General features: G+C 41.3%; 1 protein-coding gene across 1 annotated transcript in view; it reads left to right on the top strand.

The window, feature by feature from the left end:
- Nucleotides 1-20,789, top strand: part of LOC307037640 (tyrosine-protein phosphatase non-receptor type 22-like) — a 53,134-nt gene extending 32,345 nt beyond the window's left edge. Inside the window, exons 8-28 of the mRNA XM_079678688.1 lie at nt 3,202-3,273; nt 3,417-3,476; nt 4,591-4,733; nt 7,705-7,771; nt 7,863-7,940; nt 8,097-8,174; nt 10,030-10,351; nt 10,482-10,607; nt 11,575-11,652; nt 11,744-11,815; nt 11,953-12,101; nt 12,929-12,956; nt 13,219-13,281; nt 13,525-13,593; nt 14,010-14,188; nt 14,877-14,904; nt 15,888-15,941; nt 17,494-17,597; nt 19,731-19,761; nt 19,842-19,922; nt 20,243-20,789. Of these exons, the coding sequence (XP_079534814.1) occupies nt 3,202-3,273; nt 3,417-3,476; nt 4,591-4,733; nt 7,705-7,771; nt 7,863-7,940; nt 8,097-8,174; nt 10,030-10,351; nt 10,482-10,607; nt 11,575-11,652; nt 11,744-11,815; nt 11,953-12,101; nt 12,929-12,956; nt 13,219-13,281; nt 13,525-13,593; nt 14,010-14,188; nt 14,877-14,904; nt 15,888-15,941; nt 17,494-17,597; nt 19,731-19,761; nt 19,842-19,922; nt 20,243-20,304 (1,944 nt within the window). The 3' untranslated portion in view covers nt 20,305-20,789. The remainder of the gene's footprint in view (nt 1-3,201; nt 3,274-3,416; nt 3,477-4,590; nt 4,734-7,704; nt 7,772-7,862; nt 7,941-8,096; nt 8,175-10,029; nt 10,352-10,481; nt 10,608-11,574; nt 11,653-11,743; nt 11,816-11,952; nt 12,102-12,928; nt 12,957-13,218; nt 13,282-13,524; nt 13,594-14,009; nt 14,189-14,876; nt 14,905-15,887; nt 15,942-17,493; nt 17,598-19,730; nt 19,762-19,841; nt 19,923-20,242) is intronic.
- Nucleotides 20,790-22,640: the final 1,851 nt, after the last annotated feature.

The raw sequence follows: 22,640 nt of genomic DNA, 5'->3' as shown, positions 1-22,640 counted from the left end.
GTCTCTACTTTAAAGAGTCCTCTCCTGCTGATGTTCAGGTGTATATCAGTATGTAGTGTCTCTACTTTAAAGAGTCCTCTCCTGCTGATGTTCAGGTGTATATCAGTATGTAGTGTCTCTACTTTAAAGAGTCCTCTCCTGCTGATGTTCAGGTGTATATCAGTATGTAGTGTCTCTACTTTAAAGAGTCCTCTCCTGCTGATGTTCAGGTGTATATCAGTATGTAGTGTCTCTACTTTAAAGAGTCCTCTCCTGCTGATGTTCAGGTGTATATCAGTATGTAGTGTCTCTACTTTAAAAAGTCCTCTCCTGCTGATGTTCAGGTGTATATCAGTATGTAGTGTCTCTACTTTAAAGAGTCCTCTCCTGCTGATGTTCAGGTGTATATCAGTATGTAGTGTCTCTACTTTAAAGAGTCCTCTCCTGCTGATGTTCAGGTGTATATCAGTATGTAGTGTCTCTACTTTAAAGAGTCCTCTCCTGCTGATGTTCAGGTGTATATCAGTATGTAGTGTCTCTACTTTAAAGAGTCCTCTCCTGCTGATGTTCAGGTGTATATCAGCATGTAGTGTCTCTACTTTAAAGAGTCCTCTCCGGCTGATGTTCAGGTGTATATCAGTATGTAGTGCCTCTACTTTAAAGAGTCCTCTCCTGCTGATGTTCAGGTGTATATCAGTATGTAGTGTCTCTACTTTAAAGAGTCCTCTCCTGCTGATGTTCAGGTGTATATCAGTATGTAGTGTCTCTACTTTAAAGAGTCCTCTCCTGCTGATGTTCAGGTGTATATCAGTATGTAGTGTCTTCTACTTGAAAGAGTCCTCTCCTGCTGATGTTCAGGTGTATATCAGTATGTAGTGTCTCTACTTTAAAGAGTCCTCTCCTGCTGATGTTCAGGTGTATATCAGTATGTAGTGTCTCTACTTTAAAGAGTCCTCTCCTGCTGATGTTCAGGTGTATATCAGTATGTAGTGTCTCTACTTTAAAGAGTCCTCTCCTGCTGATGTTCAGGTGTATATCAGTATGTAGTGTCTCTACTTTAAAGAGTCCTCTCCTGCTGATGTTCAGGTGTATATCAGTATGTATACTGTCTCTACTTTAAAGAGTCCTCTCCTGCTGATGTTCAGGTGTATACCAGTATGTAGTGTCTCTACTTTAAAGAGTCCTCTCCTGCTGATGTTCAGGTGTATATCAGTATGTAGTGTCTCTACTTTAAAGAGTCCTCTCCTGCTGATGTTCAGGTGTATATCAGTATGTAGTGTCTCTACTTTAAAGAGTCCTCTCCGGCTGATGTTCAGGTGTATATCAGTATGTAGTGCTTCTACTTTAAAGAGTCCTCTCCTGCTGATGTTCAGGTGTATATCAGTATGTAGTGTCTCTACTTTAAAAAGTCCTCTCCTGCTGATGTTCAGGTGTATATCAGTATGTAGTGTCTCTACTTTAAAGAGTCCTCTCCTGCTGATGTTCAGGTGTATATCAGTATGTAGTGTCTCTACTTTAAAGAGTCCTCTCCTGCTGATGTTCAGGTGTATATCAGTATGTAGTTTCTCTACTTTAAAGAGTCCTCTCCTGCTGATGTTCAGGTGTATATCAGTATGTAGTGTCTCTACTTTAAAGAGTCCTCTCCTGCTGATGTTCAGGTGTATATCAGTATGTAGTGTCTCTACTTTAAAGAGTCCTCTCCTGCTGATGTTCAGGTGTATATCAGTATGTAGTGTCTCTACTTTAAAGAGTCCTCTCCGGCTGATGTTCAGGTGTATATCAGTATGTAGTGCCTCTACTTTAAAGAGTCCTCTCCTGCTGATGTTCAGGTGTATATCAGTATGTAGTGTCTCTACTTTAAAGAGTCCTCTCCTGCTGATGTTCAGGTGTATATCAGTATGTAGTGTCTCTACTTTAAAGAGTCCTCTCCTGCTGATGTTCAGGTGTATATCAGCATGTAGTGTCTCTACTTTAAAGAGTCCTCTCCTGCTGATGTTCAGGTGTATATCAGTATGTAGTGTCTCTACTTTAAAGAGTCCTCTCCTGCTGATGTTCAGGTGTATATCAGTATGTAGTGTCTCTACTTTAAAGAGTCCTCTCCTGCTGATGTTCAGGTGTATATCAGTATGTAGTGTCTCTACTTTAAAGAGTCCTCTCCTGCTGATGTTCAGGTGTATATCAGTATGTATACTGTCTCTACTTTAAAGAGTCCTCTCCTGCTGATGTTCAGGTGTATATCAGTAGTGTCTCTACATTAAAGAGTCCTCTCCTGCTGATGTTCAGGTGTATATCAGTATGTAGTGTCTCTACTTTAAAGAGTCCTCTCCTGCTGATGTTCAGGTGTATATCAGTATGTAGTGTCTCTACTTTAAAGAGTCCTCTCCTGCTGATGTTCAGGTGTATATCAGTAGTGTCTCTACTTTAAAGAGTCCTCTCCTGCTGATGTTCAGGTGTATATCAGTATGTATTGTCTCTACTTTAAAGAGTCCTCTCCTGCTGATGTTCAGGTGTATATCAGTATGTAGTGTCTCTACTTTAAAGAGTCCTCTCCTGCTGATGTTCAGGTGTATATCAGTATGTAGTGTCTCTACTTTAAAGAGTCCTCTCCTGCTGATGTTCAGGTGTATATCAGTATGTAGTGTCTCTACTTTAAAGAGTCCTCTCCTGCTGATGTTCAGGTGTATATCAGTATGTAGTGTCTCTACTTTAAAGAGTCCTCTCCTGCTGATGTTCAGGTGTATATCAGTATGTAGTGTCTCTACTTTAAAGAGTCCTCTCCTGCTGATGTTCAGGTGTATATCAGTATGTATACTGTCTCTACTTTAAAGAGTCCTCTCCTGCTGATGTTCAGGTGTATATCAGTAGTGTCTCTACATTAAAGAGTCCTCTCCTGCTGATGTTCAGGTGTATATCAGTATGTAGTGTCTCTACTTTAAAGAGTCCTCTCCTGCTGATGTTCAGGTGTATATCAGTATGTAGTGTCTCTACTTTAAAGAGTCCTCTCCTGCTGATGTTCAGGTGTATATCAGTATGTAGTGTCTCTACTTTAAAGAGTCCTCTCCTGCTGATGTTCAGGTGTATATCAGTATGTAGTGTCTCTACTTTAAAGAGTCCTCTCCTGCTGATGTTCAGGTGTATATCAGTATGTAGTGTCTCTACTTTAAAGAGTCCTCTCCTGCTGTTATCCCTGTGTAAACGTGAACATCACTTTTTTTTCTGCAGAAGAAGTGTGAGCGTTACTGGCCTGAAGAACAGGATCAGCAGTTTGTCTGCGAGCCGTTCACAGTTTACTGCGTGAGTGTTTCATTTCTCACAATCACAACTTCTACAGCTGCCAGTCCCAGAGCAGACGTTATGACCTCACACTGCTCCTATTATACATGCAGTATAATGCAGTGCATTACTCACCTGATGCACTGCTGCGTGTTTGTTTGCAGGACTCTGAGGACATAAAAGGGGATTATCTGACCAGGACGTTACGGGTGACTTATGGCAACGTAAGCTGCTTTTTGTTACTGTTCTGTGGGAATAAACCCTCGTTTATTAAAATCTCCTGAAACCAGCACGATGCTATCAGCTGGCTTTGTTGTTAGATGCTACAAAGACAGTTTGAATCTCACGTCTCAATATAAAGTCCAGTAAAATCATTCCATGTATGAAAATCTTTCCTAAAAACCAAGGTCACGACCTGGTCTTGTTATTAAATGTGCTCTGGAAACATTTATTGATAGCCCTCCCGTTGGTCAAAAAAAAAGTTAATTCCGTAACTAAATACGCACACAGATAACAAAATGCCATACACACACATACCAGGGTTTCCGCTAGGATTTTTTCTTGCCGGTCAAATGTCCGGATATAATTTATTTTACCGGACAAATTAGAAACTTACCGGACATGTTTCAATAATAAGAATAATAAGCATTGTGTGGCAGAGTTTGCGTCAGCAGGTAATCACCGGACTCTGAGCGGATATGCTGATGTTTGAAACTCTAATGGGGCTCGTTTTTATATTGCTTCAGTTTATAATCGTAACAGATCGAAAAGTTCAGATTCATTTTTCAATAAATTATTCCACAAACAACAAACAACAAACAACAAACAACAAACAACAAACAACATTAAGAGTGAATATCGGCCGATAATTATCGACGGCCGATCGATCGGAGCATCCCTAATTATTACCGGACATTTTGACCGCCAGGTTTTGAATTGACTGTTTTTTAATAAATGTTACTCGCTCAAAACCGGTAATTAGCGGCTAACGGATACCCTGATATACATGTACACATATACATACACACATTTCCAGGGTGAAACAAAAAAATAAGTAATAATTTAAATTAAAAAAATGTCAGAGCAAGGTATCAGGATTTGTCGCAGCTCGCCCGAAGAGACTGTTGGCATCAATGTCCCGACTTGTTCTGTCTGTTGGCATCATTTTTATTGTTTATTACTTTGTTCCAGTTGTTTATTACTTTGTTCCAGTTGTTTATTACTTTGTTCCAGTTGTTTATTACTTTGTTTCAGTTGTTTATTACTTTGTTCCAGTTGTTTATGACTTTGTTCCAGTTGTTTATTACTTTGTTTCAGTTGCTTATTACTTTGTTCCAGTGTAGTCGCACCATGCAGCAGCTGCAGTACTTCAACTGGCCGGATCACGGCGTGCCGGACTCCGTCCCCCCGATCCTGGACATGCTGCAGGAGATGAGGTCGTACCAGGAGCACGACGACGTGCCCTTCTGCATCCACTGCAGGTCAGAGGTCAACTGCATATCCTCCATCATCCATCTATTAGGAATAATGATGGCCATGTTTGCAGCATTTAAAATATTAATTTATACTATTTGCTATTATGCTTTTTAAATATTCAAATTGCTTGCACTTGAACAAAAATATACAGCAACTCTGTGAAACTGCAAATTTGATTTTTGTATTTACCCAAACATCTAACTGTCTGACAGCTAAAAGAGTTTTGCAATTAAAACAATTAGATATTTATAAGGAAGAAATAGAGTCCAATGGAAACATCCCATTGGACCAGGGAGATGCTGCCTTCAGGGACCTGTCAGGGTTGGGGGAAAATAGGTCCCAAGTGCAGTAAAAAATACAAAAAGGTTTGGTAACAAAAAGCGAGCTTTATTAAAGAAAGCCGAAAACAAGAAACTAATTAAAATTAACAAGACCGGGGAGCACGACAGACAGGAACAAACTTACAGGCGGGAACAGGCAGGAGACAAGGACTAGCATAGACGAGCATAGACAGGTAGCATGGACATGAAACAACGGGCAGGTAGCATGGACATTAAGAGAGGACGAACAGACATGGAGCACAGGGGAAGACACGACTAAATACACAGAAGAGTAATCACAGGACAAGACACAGCTGGGCAGGGGAGGCAGAAACACAAGGGCAACAGGTGAACACAATGAGACAACCAGAAACACAAGGGCAACAGGTGAACACAATGAGACAACCAGAAACACAAGGGCAACAGGTGACCACAATGAGACAACCAGAAACACAAGGGCAACAGGTGAACACAATGAGACAACCAGACACACAAGGGCAACAGGTGAACACAATGAGACAACCAGAAACACAAGGGCAACAGGTGAACACAATGAGACAACCAGAAACACAAGGGCAACAGGTGAACACAATGAGACAACCAGACACACAAGGGCAACAGGTGACCACAATGAGACAACCAGACACACAAGGGCAACAGGTGACCACAATGAGACAACCAGACACACAAGGGCAACAGGTGAACACAATGAGACAACCAGACACACAAGGGCAACAGGTGAACACAATGAGACAACCAGAAACACAAGGGCAACAGGTGAACACAATGAGACAACCAGAAACACAAGGGCAACAGGTGAACACAATGAGACAACCAGAAACACAAGGGCAACAGGTGAACACAATCAGACTATTATTATTATTCATTTATATTCTTTTTTTAATTTATTTTCAATTTTAATTATTTTATGATTTCTTTGTTTTTGTTTTGTTTACGTTGCTTACACATAACTACCTAGAGATTAAATCAAAAAACTTTTGCAAAACAGGTTTTAAGGCAAAAGGCTTGCACTCTGTGTCAGTACACATTTAACAACGTGTGTACATTACCAAAAATCTTAAATAAATACTTTACACTTTGTCCAAACCATTTAAATTTGTAAAACCATTTATGCAATTCAACGTAAAGTGTGAAGTGGCAGTCATTGAATGTTATACAGACAATATTAATGAATAATAATCATCAGTGATTGAGAGGGTTAGTTTTGTTGCAGGATCACACGCACCAAGGGTCTCAGAGTATTATGGGAGTGTGTAGAGTGTGTGTAGAGTGTGTGTAGCCTGTGGTTAGAGTCTGTGTAGTGTATGTAACGTGTGTGTAGCCTGTGGGCAGCGTTTACGGTTCATCATCACCTGGCTCTTCTTAAACAGGAAGTGTGTGTAGGCGTGAAGCCAACGACCCGCTAGGTCCTAAGTGCGCGTTTGTGTATGTGTGTGTGTGTGTGGCCATTTCCTCTCAGTGACTCTGTGGCTGATTTTAAACCCACACGTCTCTCTTTTCTCTGAAACTCAGGTCACTTGTTGTTTGTGATTAATTATTCCGCAAGGTGTTAGTTAGTAGAAACATTTTGCTCAGTAAATTCAGTAAATGTGTTCTTTGACAACAACACAATCACAGGTTTTGAGTCAAAGCCTGAACATCTTGAGCACTGAATAAGAGCTTTAGTGTTCTTATCGCAGGGTGCGGTTAGGACCAGAAAATCCAGAATATCATGACACAGTGTTTCAGAATCTGTTGGCAGCGCCACGGCCGACGCCTCGCTCACCTCTGAACCACTTTAATAATAAAGGAGGAGTTCCTTCAGCCGCACAGGACTTTACAACTATTATTATAATGAATACAGCACTGTTTATATTGTGATATGCATGCTATATGTTGTAGCACACTGTGCACACCTTTAAATGAACTTATTACATGGCTTAGTTGAATACTGGATTCTGATAGGTCAATTCAGAACACGTGACACGTTGTTAATGCAGTAGTACAGACCGCTGTCAAGGACTTATTGACCGTTGTTAAGGTCGCTCACATCTGCAGAAAGAAGTCCGGTTGATTTAACTGTATACACTTTGGAATTATTTTATTATTTTATTTAATATTTTATTGGACATTTTACTTGTAAAAAATATATTCTTTTAATTAAATGTACACACGCCTCTCTCACCTCTGAACCACTTTAATGTCAATCAGGAGAGACTTATTCCGTAAGTTTGAGAACATATTTATTGCCCAAGGGGTAATATATATTTTGGAGATTAGACCCCCATCATACTGTGATGGATTTAGGGGGAGGAGGAGCCGACTAGGAAAAGGGAACGGGGGTCTAGACACTGGTGGTAGTGGAGTGCTGAAGGGGAATTGAAGGAGAGAGCGAGTGAGTGAGAGAGAATTGTGAGTGAGGGCGTGGGAAACAGCCTCACTGAAAGAACTTGCGCTGAGCTTCATAATAATAAAGGAGTTCCTTCAGCCCCAAAGGACTTTAAAACGTTATTATTATAATGAATACAACACTGTTTATATTGTGACATGCATGCATGTTTATGTGAGGATGTTTTATCTGTTATTTGACATTTGTTTTTTACTTGAACTTCTTTTATTGCTATCAACTTTTCTACTGAATGTGTATTTGTTGCAGTGCCGGCTGTGGGAGGACAGGCGTTCTGTGTGTCATCGATTACACCTGGAGCCTCCTGAAGAAACACGTGAGATGTCCTGCCTCCAAACCTCCTGCACATTAAGAAAGTTAGTGAAATAGTAAAGTATCTAACAGTGAACACCTGTGTCTGTGTTCAGATGATCCCTGCAGATTTCAATATCTTCAACATCGTGCAGAGCATGAGGACTCAGAGGCCGTCCGTGGTTCAAACTAAGGTAACAGCGTGTTGTTATTTGAACATTTCCTCCAACAAGCACAGCCACATTGTCTCATTCCTCCAGCGGCTGCTTCCTCCTGTCGGTTTGGAGGTTTGTGCCTCGGGCTTTGAGTCACCTCACAGAGCCGGTTTGTGTTGCTGTGTTTAATCTCAGGAACAATACGAGCTGGTGTACAGGACGATCCGGCTGCTGTTTGAGAGGTTCCTGCAGGAGGGGCAGAGCGTCGGAGAGGTGAGAGGACGCAAGCACGCACTCAGATTTAAGATAGATAAAGCATGACATCAGCAGAGCAGAAACAAGCAGTGCTTTAAGGCTGATTTATAAAAGCAGTCACGTGATTGAAGTGCAGAAGCATTGGAATTGCAGATCGACTTCGATAAAATACGATAACATACAATGACAGAAGATACGACTAAACACGACACGATACGAGAAGATACGACTAGACAAGATACGCCACGATGCGTCACGATGCGCCACGATACGTCACGGTGCGTCACAATATATCATAATACATCACGATGCATCACAATGCATCACGATACGTCATGATACATCACGATGCGCCACGATGTGTCACGATACGTCACAGTGCGTCGCGATATATCACGGTGCGTCACGATACAATTAGATACGACACGACAAGACACGTTAAGTTACGATACTATACGAAAAGACACAAGATCAGTAAGGTGCTATATAAAAAGAGACTCCACGATACAATAGGTGACGATTTGATACGATACGATACTCTACACCAGGGGTGGGGAACCTCCGGCCTCCGGGCCGTATACGGCCCGCGAGACCATTTGGTACGGCCCTCGAGGTAATTTATAAACACACGCAAAAATGAAAAAAATTGAAGAAATATAGACCGCAAAAAAAGAAAAAAAGCGAGTAGCTGTTTTTCCTGGCCAAGATCAGGGTCCTTGAACACAACACGAGCCTAACGTGTCTGACAGGGGTGCAGTTTTGACAGAGAGCAGCGGAAAGCCAGAACGCCGCTCCGGCACTTGAGAGATGTCAGTACCCATAAGGAGCCGTACACATGCCGCAGTTTCTGCGTGTCTGTGTCTTTAGTTGAAAGCCCAGTGACGAGCTGTTCATCTGTCATACTGATCATACAGTCAATAACTTAGTTGTTATTAGCATCTGGTTAGCTAGCTATGCTAACGAATATAAGAAGCTTTTTCTCCAACCAGTGAGGTAAAGGCACATCTTTATCATCATCTTTATTCATTTTATCTTTATTTATCTGTTGTTATTTTGTTTTACTTGCTTGTAAGCGCTTTGAGCACCAGGAAAAGCGCTTTATAAATGTAATGTATTATTATTATTATTATTATTATTATTGATATGATCATTATAGTTATAAAAAAATAAGAGAATAAAGTAAACAGGTATAAAATACTGTATGACAGTAAAACAAAGTTGTTATTAATAAACAAGAATACAGTTTGAAAGGAGAGTGATTTGTAAAATATCCATAAAGAAAAATAAAATCTGCTTCCAGTTGTGTTTCATCTGGGTGTTGAGAGATGTTTCCATAGATCTCTTCATGTTGCTCTCAAAGTGCACCAGATTGATGCTTTTAACTTCAACATTTAAAAACAAATGTTCCCGGGGAGCATGCCCCCTGGACCCCCCTAGAGGGTGTGAGGTACCCCCCTACTTAAATCACGTCCATATGGATAGGAAACTAAATACATTTTCACACATCTTGTCTCCATATCTTTCTGTTGTGGTGGTCATGCCACACCGTGCACGTGCATGCATACACGAGTCATGGTGAGATATCTGGATTAAGAGGTTGCTTTTTCTTTGCACAGCATGAAAGAAAGGCCAAATGAATGGGCTGTGATTTTAGTATTTTTAAGCAGAGGTCAATAATTTGTACGGCCCTCGGAGGATGTCGAAAAAATTGAAATGGCCCTCGAGAGGAAAAAGGTTCCCCACCCCTGATCTACACTAAAAGACGAACGTATAAACGACGCGATTAGTTTACATATTTACGGAAACTGTTTACGTAGCATTATTGCATTTCATCACCTTTCCTTCATTAATGTAGTGTTCCCCCCCCTCTCAGATAGCGGGGGTCTCTCCCTCTGCCCCCCCCGACACAGAGAGCTCCCTCTCAGACCTCAGTGATGAAGAGGAGCAGCTTCATCCGTACCAGCTGCTGCAGCAGGAGGAAGAGCACTCTCACTCCCTGCCCACTCCAGCAGGAAACTACATTACCCAGAAGGCCACGGTGCTGCAGGAGGGGATCCGTCTGATGGTCGAAGATCCGTACTTCGACACCCCGATGAGTATCCCGTCCTCAGAGGACCCGAAGTGGACCGCCAGCCCCCTGTTTAGCCCCCCCGCCCTGCACCTGAACGACCAGGAGCTGGACTCACCTGTCGCAGGTACATTCTTTTATTATGCTGTTTATGTTTAATTGAATTGTATATCCGTCTTTTATAGTGTTTTTAATGTTTCAAATGATTCTTCATCTTTCCTTTTTTGTGGATTTTCTTTATATTTTATACTCTGTAGTGACTGCTGGTCCTGGTAGAGATGATGAAGAGGAAGCTCCTCCTCTTCCTCAACGAACCCCTGAGTCCTTTGAGATGGCTGCAGGTCAGGAGCTGATGAACGTTCAGACGCTCCAACACAACCAGGGTCTGTCCCCAAATATATATACATATATATACATCTTTTGTTTCCTGTATTATTTATTCTACTATTTCAACAATTAGACAATGTATACATCCAACAGACAGACAGAATGAGTAGAAGCAGGAGGGCAGAGGGCAGAGTTCATCCAGAGGTATTTCTCCTGCTGCAGGACAAAGACAAAGACAAAGACACATCCCTCATTAAATATGCACACAGATAAACAAAGTGATATACAGCATACAGTATGTACACATATACGTCTACCAGTCCATGTTCAGATAACAGGAGTTTCATTTCTCATCCTATTTTTATATCAACTATAATAATTAAGATAATTGTGAATAATAGTTATTATCATTATAAGTTGAGACCATTCCATAGTTTTGCACCTAATATGGATAAACTATGTGATCTAATGCTTGTTCTGTAAGGCTTTCTACACAATATATATATGTATATATATATATATATATATATATATATATATTGTGATGTCACGAGAGGGTGCATCATCGAGGGCAGGTCCATTCCCTCTCGGTGGATGCAACAGGGACTACAACTCCCATAATCAGCAGGGCATTAGGGAAGATGGCTGCTGCCCAGCTGAAGAGTGGTGACTGTGAGCACAAAGCAGGAGGGAGACAATATGCAGAGAGGAGAGACGTTGACGATGTGCTTATTTACTTTCTATAGCAGTTAGCAAAAGTCCTTAGTTAGATGAATCCCTCTGTTTTGTTTGTAAGTGACGATGTAAGTTTGTGAGGGCAGTAAGAAGAAAAAAAATACACCTGGTGAAGTTTGAAAACGCTGCCTGCTGTCTTTTATTCATCGCACCCACACGTCAAGCTGAAGATCCCTTCCCCTCAAGACATCACAATATATATACCCCCAGCATGCATCACTTCGCCACATGGGAGTGTGTTTGTGTAACGAGCTTCAGAATAGATACTAATGGTAGTCTGTGTTTCAGAGCTCGCCCCCTCCTCTGATTGGCTGATGGTCATCATCCCTCCAAACGCTGCTGCTGAGGCTCTCAGGGAGTTAGGAGGTGAGGAGGAGGAAGAGGAGGAAGAGGAGGATGATATTTCTGTTTCAGCTCGTTGTGATTCATTTACTAATTCACGTTCCCCCCCCCCCAGGTAACCCCCCCTCACCTGTGCCCCCTCTCCCAGAGAGAACACCTGAGTCCTTTGAGCTGGCCCTCGATGAAGGTGACTCCATTTATAACGAATAAACAAAACACGTTTTAAAAAGTGTTTTAAATCACAATAATTTAAAAAATCATAAAAAACACAAATATAATATCTTTGACTCGACGTTGAAACGTCTTCCTCTCACCGCCCTTCAGCCTTGGTGCAGCAGAGGTCAGAGGTCGGAGGTCAGAGGTCAGAGGTCACGGCGACCCCGAGCCGGATCGGCACGTCTTCAGAGTGGAGCTCCTCTTCCTCCTCCTCTTCATCACCTCACACCGAGAGCAGAGCCTGGATCAGGAGCAAGGTGAGCAGAGAGTTCAATAGAGTGCCACAGTGCCGCGTCCTAAAACCAGGAAGTGAGTCAGCATGTCACCACTTCCTGTTCCCTCCTCTCAGAGCCAATGGGATCTCTCCATAGGATTTAGGAAAGTATCTGGAAATAAGGTCTGTGGTTGACACAAAGAGACGGATCACGTTTTGTTCTAGGACATTAAATCATCAGCAGTGACCCCACTGGTGATTTCTGAAGAGTGGACGTGTCTGAGAAACGATGGTTGTTACCAAGTGGCTGAATAGGACTACAGAAGTCATGGAGTACGTTGTACGTTATTACGCCGAACACGTAAACACTCCTCTAAGTTAGTTTCTGTTCTGCTTGAAAGCAAGTCCCTGCCTCCTGCAGACTGTTCAAACAAACGCTTCAACTCCTTCCATCTAGAATCTGAGTGTTTGAATATGGATCTGAAGTTGGCGTGACGTTGAAGTCGTGCTGCTGGACTCGGCTGTAGCTCCTTTATAGCATCACGTTAGCATTTAGCTTCTGGACATTAGATTTATGATTAGAACATTATAAAAGTAGACGTGTGGAGATTATCCTGAACGAAACGTGATCCGTCTCTTCAATGCGTTTCAACCACAGAGCTATTTTCCTAAACCCTATGGAGAGACTGCATTGCGTTTTTGTCGAGGGAACCGGAAGGAGTTTACTTCCGTGTTTTAGGGCGCGTCACTGTGGCGCTCTATACAAATACATTTAAAAACCTAAAGTCATGCTGTGAAAACATCCCGTGATATCAGACGTTCAGAGCATTGAACATTAAACTCACAGGAACTTCTTTCTCTCTCTCGTAGAGCATGAAAGCCAAGATGACCTTCACAGGTGAGACTTCTTCAAATCACACGCAGATAATCACCAGACCAGTGTCCATTTAAAGAGAGTGTGTGTGTGTGTGTGTGTGTGTGTGTGTGTGTGTGTGTGTGTGTGTGTGTGTGTGTGTGTGTGTGTGTGTGTGTGTGTGTGTGTGTGTGTGTGTGTGTGTGTGTGTGTGTGTGTGTGTGTGTGTGTGTGTGTGTGTGTGTGTGTGTGTGTGTGTGTGTGTGTGTGTGTGTGTGTGTGTGTGTGTGTGTGTGTGTGTTCCCAGCAGTTCCAGTAACACTTGATCTGACATCACCTCCAGCCCTCCAGCCTCACTCCTCTTCTCCCAGTGAGACAAACACATCATGAACTATTATATAAAAAATATACACGTGTCATTTCAAGAGACGTCGTGAGGACACAAATACACAATACCCAAAGTCACCTCTGATTTATTTTCTTTTTTATTCTGTAGACCTAGTATGTACAGAATGTGTGTTTTAGGCACGGACGGTTCTGTAAAGTGTCTTTTTGCATTAAAATAAGCATTATTTAAATTAAATCTATAATAATGTGGATTATCTTTGTTTAGCAGCGGAGGAGAACCTGACCCCCCCCCTCCCTGACAGAACCCCCGAGTCCTTCATCCTCCCCACAGAGCGTGAGTTCAATGAGAATTTACAGCTCATTTAAATTCAGGCTGAACCTGAACTTTCAGCTAGGGGGCCCCCTAGTGGCCGCGGGGCCCAATGCATCCACACAGTCCGCCTATGGGAAGAAACGGCCCTCCACACACACACACACACACACACACACACACACACACACACACACACACACACACACACACACACACACACACACACACACACACACACACACACACACACACACACACACACACACACACACACACACACACACACACACACACACACACACAACCCCGCAGTCCTTCATGACTTTATTATTTGCCCTTCTTATTTGTTTGTTTGTTCACACCATGCAAAGCGCTATAACAAACCTAATCTATCATTATTATTAATATTATTATGACTAACTCCCCCCTCTCTGCAGCAGTTCCTGCGCCCCCCCCCCAGCAGACGTCCCCCCTCCAGCAGACGCCCCCTCCCCAGCAGACGCCCCCTCCCCAGCAGACGCCCTCCTGCCCCCCCCCTCAGGTGGGACGCTCCTCAGAGTGGGACGGGACGTCTCAGCCCAAAAGGTTCCTGGAGGCGGTGATGAGCCGCAGCAAGGTGAGCACTTTAGCTTAGATCCTTTGACTGACTGCACGTGAGTCCTGTTTCATTATCTGTATTTATGAAAGTGTCCAAACAAACTCCTGCATCCACATCTGTGTTGACGACACGTTTACTTTTTTTATTACTGCCGATTTTTATTCCATATTTTAATCCATTCGATTTCTGTGTAAATACTTTTAAATGTCACAACATTTTTTTTTTTATTACTACTTATTACTTTTATGTCTGCACCACGACACCAAGTCAAATTCCCCTACGTGTCGACCGACCTGGAGATAAACCTGATCCTGATTAAAGGGATCATTACGAGTCTTTAGTGTATTCTTCCTATAGTGTGTCCATTATACTGTGTATACCTCATGCTGTCCCCATACTGTTCCATTATCTTGGTATATCTGTCATACGTTGATACTACTCTGCTTCTGACGGCTTCTTTTGCTCGTCTGAATCGCTTCTGATTGAATCTAATCTGAATCTAATCCTGATAGCCTTTATTTTAATGCTGAGAATGATCCACTTCCTTCTTTAGAGGCTCTTTATTATCGCTGCCTTTTGTTTTATTGAATATTCAGGACAGAAAATGTTGTATCAATAAAACTCCTGAACTAATTTCCGAAGTGCTTTTGCATTAGTTCACATTTGATGAGACTTTAACTTTTGTTCTTGCGAATGTTTCCCACAGAGCGTCCGAGCTAAGAGTTCCCGACAAGGTAAGAGATGTCCTTTCATTTCAACTCTACCCTAACTGGCACTTAAAGGGTTACAGTCATGTGAGGCTGGTTTAAGAATGAATCACATGTTCCTTTACGGTTAAGAACATATCAATGAGCCAGTTTTCCATCAAAGTCAAACCTCTCTTTCAAAAGAACGTCTGCAGATTGTTCCGTAAATCAGGTGCAGAGAATATATCAGTTCATTGTCTTTAGATCGTTACACCTATTTTAAAACCCCCACACCACACTCTGTAGTTTTTAAAATAAGAAGAACTTTATTGATCCGTAATCGGGAAATGTTTGCGTTGCAGCAGCATAAAAAACAAACAAGGAAGAAATTAAAGAGTATTCAAACATCTGGAAATAGAATCAAAACGGCTTTAAACAACCGGACACAAAATCAAACGCAAATACACTAATACACAAATACACACACAAATACACAAAACACAAACACACAAGGGCTTTAGACACGATATGAAGCAGGATGTTATTCACATTGAGAGTGTGGGGACCGCTTGCAGATGATGATGGATTGTATATTTAGGATTAATAATTTTGGTACAAGTTGTTTTGGCCAACACATTTATCAAACGTCTCTCAAACTGGAGTCAATAGCCCGTTTGTGCGGGTTTATTTTGTGTGGCGGATGTGGTGCATTAGTGAGGGTCAGGTGGATGTGGCTTTGTATACATGTCGTACTCATGTCAAGCATTAATAAAGAAAGTGTCAGTCATGGTTTTAACACGTTCAGTTTAGCAAGAGGAATTATTATATGGTGCACCGCCTGTCAGCAGTTTAGTCTAACTATTCCTTTGTTGCCTTTAATCCACAAATTGATCACATTTCCCAGAGTGCATTGCTTTGAGTAAACCCAGCAGCAGCATGTAGTGTTCTGCACCACAGGGGGCCTTCTCTACAGAGCGATCACTTGATCAATATGAACTCTAACACTCTGATCTGTATTGTGTGCGCTGCAGAGCCCCTCTCGTTGTTCCAGCAGGCCCCGCCCCCCCCGGCTGCAACAGGAAGTGGTGAGCAGCTTCACTCAATATATAAATAACCTCTATGTGCCAAGTAACTAAAGCTGCAGAATGAAGTACAAGTACCTCCAATTGTACACTAAGTTCAGAACTTATTTATGTCCAGATACAAAAGAAGAGCAGAGACTCAGTTGAATAAATGAAGTGGAGTCAGAGGTGTGAAGTAACTAAGTACATTTACTCAAGTACTGTTACTCAAGTACAAGATCTGAGTACTTCTACTTTTACCACACGATCTGAGTACTTCTACTTTTACCACACGATCTGAGTACTTCTACTTTTACCACACGATCTGAGTACTTCTACTTTTACCACACGATCTGAGTACTTCTACTTTTACCACACGATCTGAGTACTTCTATTTTTACCACACAATCTGAGTACTTCTACTTTTACTCAAGATCTGAGTACTTCTACTTTTACTACAAGATCTGAGTACTTCTACTTTTACTACAAGATCTGAGTACTTCTACTTTTACTCAAGACCTGAGTACTTCTACTTTTACTACAAGATCTGAGTACTTCTACTGTTACTACAAGATCTGAGTACTTCTACTTTTACTCAAGATCTGAGTACTTCTACTTTTACTACAAGATCTGAGTACTTCTACTTTTACTACAAGATCTGAGTACTTCTACTTTTATTCAAGATCTGAGTACTTCTACTTTTACCACAAGATCTGAGTACTTCTACTTTTACTACAAGATCTGAGTACTTCTACTTTTACCACATGATCTGAGTACTTCTACTTTTACCACAAGATCTGAGTACTTCTACTTTTACTACAAGATCTGAGTACTTCTACTTTTACTACAAGATCTGAGTACTTCTACTTTTACTACAAGATCTGAGTACTTCTACTTTTACCACACAATCTGAGTACTTCTACTTTTACTACAAGATCTGAGTACTTCTACTTTTACTACAAGATCTGAGTACTTCTACTTTTACTCAAGATCTGAGTACTTCTACTTTTACTCAAGACCTGAGTACTTCTACTTTTACTCAAGATCTGAGTACTTCTACTTTTACTACAAGATCTGAGTACTTCTACTTTTACTACAAGATCTGAGTACTTCTACTTTTACTACAAGATCTGAGTACTTCTACTTTTACTACAAGATCTGAGTACTTCTACTTTTACTACAAGATCTGAGTACTTCTACTTTTACTCAAGATCTGAGTACTTCTACTTTTACTACAAGATCTGAGTACTTCTACTTTTACTCAAGATCTGAGTACTTCTACTTTTACTCAAGATCTGAGTACTTCTACTTTTACTCAAGATCTGAGTACTTCTACTTTTACTCAAGACCTGAGTACTTCTTCCACCTCTGAGTGGAGTAGAAAGTATTGAGTAGAGTAAACTGAAAGACTCAAGTGAAGTACAAGTACATCAAAATGTTCAGTACTTAAATTCCACCAGCATTAAAAAGCTATTAGTTTCTAAATAAAAGCTCATTAGAGATGAATGGAGAGAGGATGAAAGTATAACTGCATTTCTTTTTGAACTATTGAGATCATGTCATATTGTGTTTGCAGCGGAGGGGGGTCAGTACGACTTCCAGCGCAGACCCTCCCTGAAGACAGAGACCTCCGGAAACCAACCGGAGAGAAAGGAGGAGAAGGGCTTGACTCGATCCAGGGTAACAGATTTATACTTTAAAGGTCTTCCTCATGTCTCTTCTACATCAACATGTGTCCCCTCTTCTCCATGTCTCTTCTACATCAACATGTGTCCCCTCTTCTTCATGTCTCTTCTACATCAACATGTGTCCCCTCTTCCTCATGTCTCTTCTACATCAACATGTGTCCCCTCTTCCTCATGTCTCTTCTACATCAACATGTGTCCCCTCTTCCTCATGTCTCTTCTACATTAACATGTGTCCCCTCTTCTCCATGTCTCTTCTACATCAACATGTGTCCCCTCTTCGTCATGTCTCTTCTACATCAACATGTGTCCCCTCTTCCTCATGTCTCTTCTACATCAACATGTGTCCCCTCTTCCTCATGTCTCTTCTACATTAACATGTGTCCCCTCTTCCTCATGTCTCTTCTACATCAACATGTGTCCCCTCTTCTTCATGTCTCTTCTACATCAACATGTGTCCCCTCTTCTTCATGTCTCTTCTACATCAACATGTGTCCCCTCTTCTTCATGTCTCTTCTACATCAACATGTGTCCCCTCTTCTCCATGTCTCTTCTACATCAACATGTGTCCCCTCTTCTTCATGTCTCTTCTACATCAACATGTGTCCCCTCTTCTTCATGTCTCTTCTACATCAACATGTGTCCCCTCTTCTTCATGTCTCTTCTACATCAACATGTGTCCCCTCTTCTCCATGTCTCTTCGACATCAACATGTGTCCCCTCTTCTCCATGTCTCTTCTACATCAACATGTGTCCCCTCTTCTTCATGTCTCTTCTACATCAACATGTGTCCCCTCTTCTTCATGTCTCTGCTACATCAACATGTGTCCCCTCTTCTCCATGTCTCTTCTACATCAACATGTGTCCCCTCTTCTCCATGTCTCTTCTACATCAACATGTGTCCCCTCTTCTTCATGTCTCTTCTACATCAACATGTGTCCCCTCTTCTTCATGTCTCTTCTACATCAACATGTGTCCCCTCTTCTTCATGTCTCTTCGACATCAACATGTGTCCCCTCTTCTCCATGTCTCTTCTACATCAACATGTGTCCCCTCTTCTTCATGTCTCTTCTACATCAACATGTGTCCCCTCATCTTCATGTCTCTTCTACATCAACATGTGTCCCCTCTTCTTCATGTCTCTTCTACATCAACATGTGTCCCCTCTTCTCCGTGTCTCTTCTACATCAACATGTGTCCCCTCTTCTCCATGTCTCTTCTACATCAACATGTGTCCCCTCTTCTTCATGTCTCTTCTACATCAACATGTGTCCCCTCTTCTTCATGTCTCTTCTACATCAACATGTGTCCCCTCTGTGGAAAGAGACTCTGAAAGTTTCAGGAACAAAGATTCTCTCTCTTTTTGATCCATTTCTATAAAAACCTGTCTGAAAATGAGCTGATCAGATTTTGGCCACTTTATGATGTCATAACGATGTTTTGTCTTGTGTAACCATTAGCCAATCAGCAACCAAGGTAACCCCCCCCCCTCTCTCGTTTGCTCCCTCTCCGCCAGTGTCTTTATGCTCAACAACAGGATATAGAAACCTAAAGACCCCTCCTCCATACCCATATTTGTGGAAACTGGGCGTGGCCTCTGATGTACAGGACTGAGCAGACATATTCTATTGGCTATGGCATAAGACACACCTTCCCATGTTTGTGTAAAAAGGTCACGACCCCTAGTGCGCAAAACTAGAGAATATTATTCTCGGCTATGACATAACCACGTTTTTGGGGCCTCAGTGTGTTCCTCCTTAAGTCCGAAGCCCCCCTCCCTGGGCACCGCTGTGAGGGAAGAGGGAAGAAACTGCCTCTCCTCTCTAATCAGTGTCACCCATAAACCATTACAGGCCTTACACTCAATTTAACAAACCACTTTGTTTATACTGTAAATATAGAAAATCATAAAATATGAAGCATTTTCATTTTGGGTTATACAAGAATATAATTGATTATATTTGATTATAACTAACTTTCGTTTTAAGTATTCACTTGATCTGGAGATCTGAGCAGGAGACCGGCTCTGGATGCATGAGAGCTGGATGCATTGATGAGAAACAGGATAATAGGGGACCTTTAATAACCTGAGAGAAGCGGAACTAACTTCCTGTTTCCTTTTCTCCAGAGTCTCAAGTTCTTCAGACACAAACAGAAAAGTGAGTGAAGATGATTTTGATTCAAACAATAAATGCTCTGATGTTATCAGAAAATGTAAAGAGTTTAATTATACTTTCAGCTAAAACTGCTACTCCCCTCCCTCCATCCCAACCGGAAACTCCTGCAGCTAACGGAGCGTCAACTTTAGGATTCAAACTCGGTACGTGACATCACCACGTAACACTATTTAAAGTAGAGACACTACGTACTGATATACACCTGAACATCAGCAGGAGAGGACTCTTTAAAGTAGAGACACTACATACTGATATACACCTGAACATCAGCAGGAGAGAACTCTTTAAAGTAGAGACACTACATACTGATATACACCTGAACATCAGCAGGAGAGGACTCTTTAAAGTAGAGACACTACATACTGATATACACCTGAACATCAGAGGAGAGGACTCTTTAAAGTAGAGACACTACATACTCACAAATGTATATGATTTGTAACTTTTAAATATCTCTCTTCAGGGTTTGGATACCGCTTTGGGAAACCTAAAGGTCCCCGCAGTCATCCGGAGACCTGGGTGTGATAATATTGAAGCTGATGATGATGATGATGATTTAGTGCGTCGCCAACAGACAGCGTAGAGTTCCTTACGCACAGAAAAGAAGCTGAAGCTGCTTCCCTTTTCCTCTGTTAACAGGAAGTGCCTTTTCCAGCCCTCATGCACTTTGTCCTGCAGAGAGGAGGCTTTAATAACTCCTGCACCAAAGACTTGAATGTTTAATAAATCTAGCTCACCTGCAGGTTATCAGCTTTAAGAGGCGGGTAGAGAGAGGTTAATTCTGTAACACTTAGTGTGAGAGGAGTATATTTTGATATATATGTGTACATCAGTCAATGCACCATGCGTGTTATTAAGTTTGCTTTCTCCACCATCGTTCACATCCCTCTAGTATTTAAATTAATATTTTTAAAGGATATAAATGTATTTTTGAGAGGAGATTGAGGTACAGTGAATGTGATGTATACTGGTTACACACAAAATAATTTATTAAAAGAATATAGAACCTTTTTGCATCTCGTTGTTGTTTTTTTATCATGAACAGGACTGACAATAATTAATGTTTGTTTTTTTTGTATTTTGGGGATGAGTCGCCCTCTGGTGGCAGAGGGAGGAACATTATTGTTGTTGTTTTTAAAGTAAATTCAGATCGAACATAGTAAAAAAATTCTATTCTAGTGTCCGTCCAAAAATAAAGCATTACTTATAGTGAGACCCACCCTTGAATGATGGGAAGGTAGACTAAAAGCTTTAGGAATCCAAACTGTAACAGAAGTACTCTGTATCAAGATTGATGCAAAACAAGTGACATTTGACTTTTTAGAGAGATTTAAAAGAACAAAAACACTTCTGGGGTCATTTGGGTGCATTTTCCATATCTCTGGAACCCATTCGTCGATTTTGATGATTGACTCTTTTGAACCGATAGAGCCAATAGGATCGAGGGGAAGTTCCTAAATCCACGAACACGTTAACATTGAGGAGTGAGAGTGATGCGCAGCCAGCATGCTCAAAACCGGAAGCTGGGTTACGCTCTCACACACTCTATATGAAAACTACTCTTATGACAAAATGTTATGATGGATCATCAGTAATCATTTCAAAGTGACACAGAGACATTGGATTAACCTTCAGCAGCGTTTAGATGCGTTTTATTGCCCTTGAACACACATCAGAAAACAGCAGGTAAGACGTATTTGCCGTTTTGGCACAGTGAAGTGAAGTTGTGTGTTGTCTTTGCTTGCCTTCGCTGCCGCGGGTTTTGGTTGCAGCAGCGAAGGTCACAGTGATGATACTTATACCATTGGAATCTGTGGAATCTCAGCTTTCATATGATATCTAATTTGTGTAGATCCGACGAAGTATAACATATTTCTATCGTGAGTTCTGTGCTAAGTGCGTCAGCACTCTTTCGCTTAGTGCTAATTCAGATGCTCGGCTTTAGAGTTGTGTTTAGTTTTGGTAAAAATGGTTCATATCATCAGTTAGCTGAGTTTCTTCCCGTCAAGTGGGTATGACACATTAATAGGTTGTTACATTTTAAGAAGCCCTGAGACACAGCTTCGTAAATATTGTTGTGTTTTGCCCCCGGGGGTGGGGGCGTGGTGTTTAACAGGTTAATGCTGTAACACTTAGTGTGAGAGGAGTATATTTTGATATATGTGTGTACATCAGTCAAAGCACCATGCGTGTCACTAAGTCTGGTTTCTCCTCCATCATTCACATCCCTCTAGTATTTAAATTAATGTTTTTAAAGGATAAATGTATTTTTGAGAGGAGATTTCGAGGAACAGTGAATGTGATGTATGGTTACACACAAAATAATTTATTAAAAAATATAGAACTTTTTTGCATCTCATTGTTATTTTTTATCGTGATCAAGACTGAATATATCGGTATCAGACTGTCCCTGATTTAAAAATGTCTCAAAAACAGAAACATGGAGCATCACGAGACACAGCACTGCCGGGTATCTCTAGTTTGTAATTAATAAGACCCAGTAAAAGACAAAATGAAATAAACTACGGAAGAGGATTAGGGCCAAATGGGGTAGTTGGTTTAATGTCAGAACGTGTTTTAAGAAATGTGTTTTTAAAGTCCGTAATTCTGTCATCACATTAAATACATGTCTGTTCTCCAATTAATTAATTACACTCATTAATGTAGAATATTAACATTTAACATTTAAACCAGTATTACAGTATGTTTCATTACCATCAAGGTAACAAACTTCAGATGTAAACATAAACCACACAAACATTCATTCTATCTCTTTCTTTCTCTTGTTTTTCTTTCCTCTCTTTTATTTTCTATTTCTCTCTCTCCTTCCCGTCTCTCCTCAGCCAATCATCTCTTTGCTC

Source organism: Notothenia rossii, assembly GCF_949606895.1.
Source record: "Notothenia rossii genome assembly, chromosome: 4".
Lineage (NCBI taxonomy): Eukaryota > Metazoa > Chordata > Actinopteri > Perciformes > Nototheniidae > Notothenia > Notothenia rossii.
This window is presented reverse-complemented; position numbering and strand designations above follow the sequence as displayed.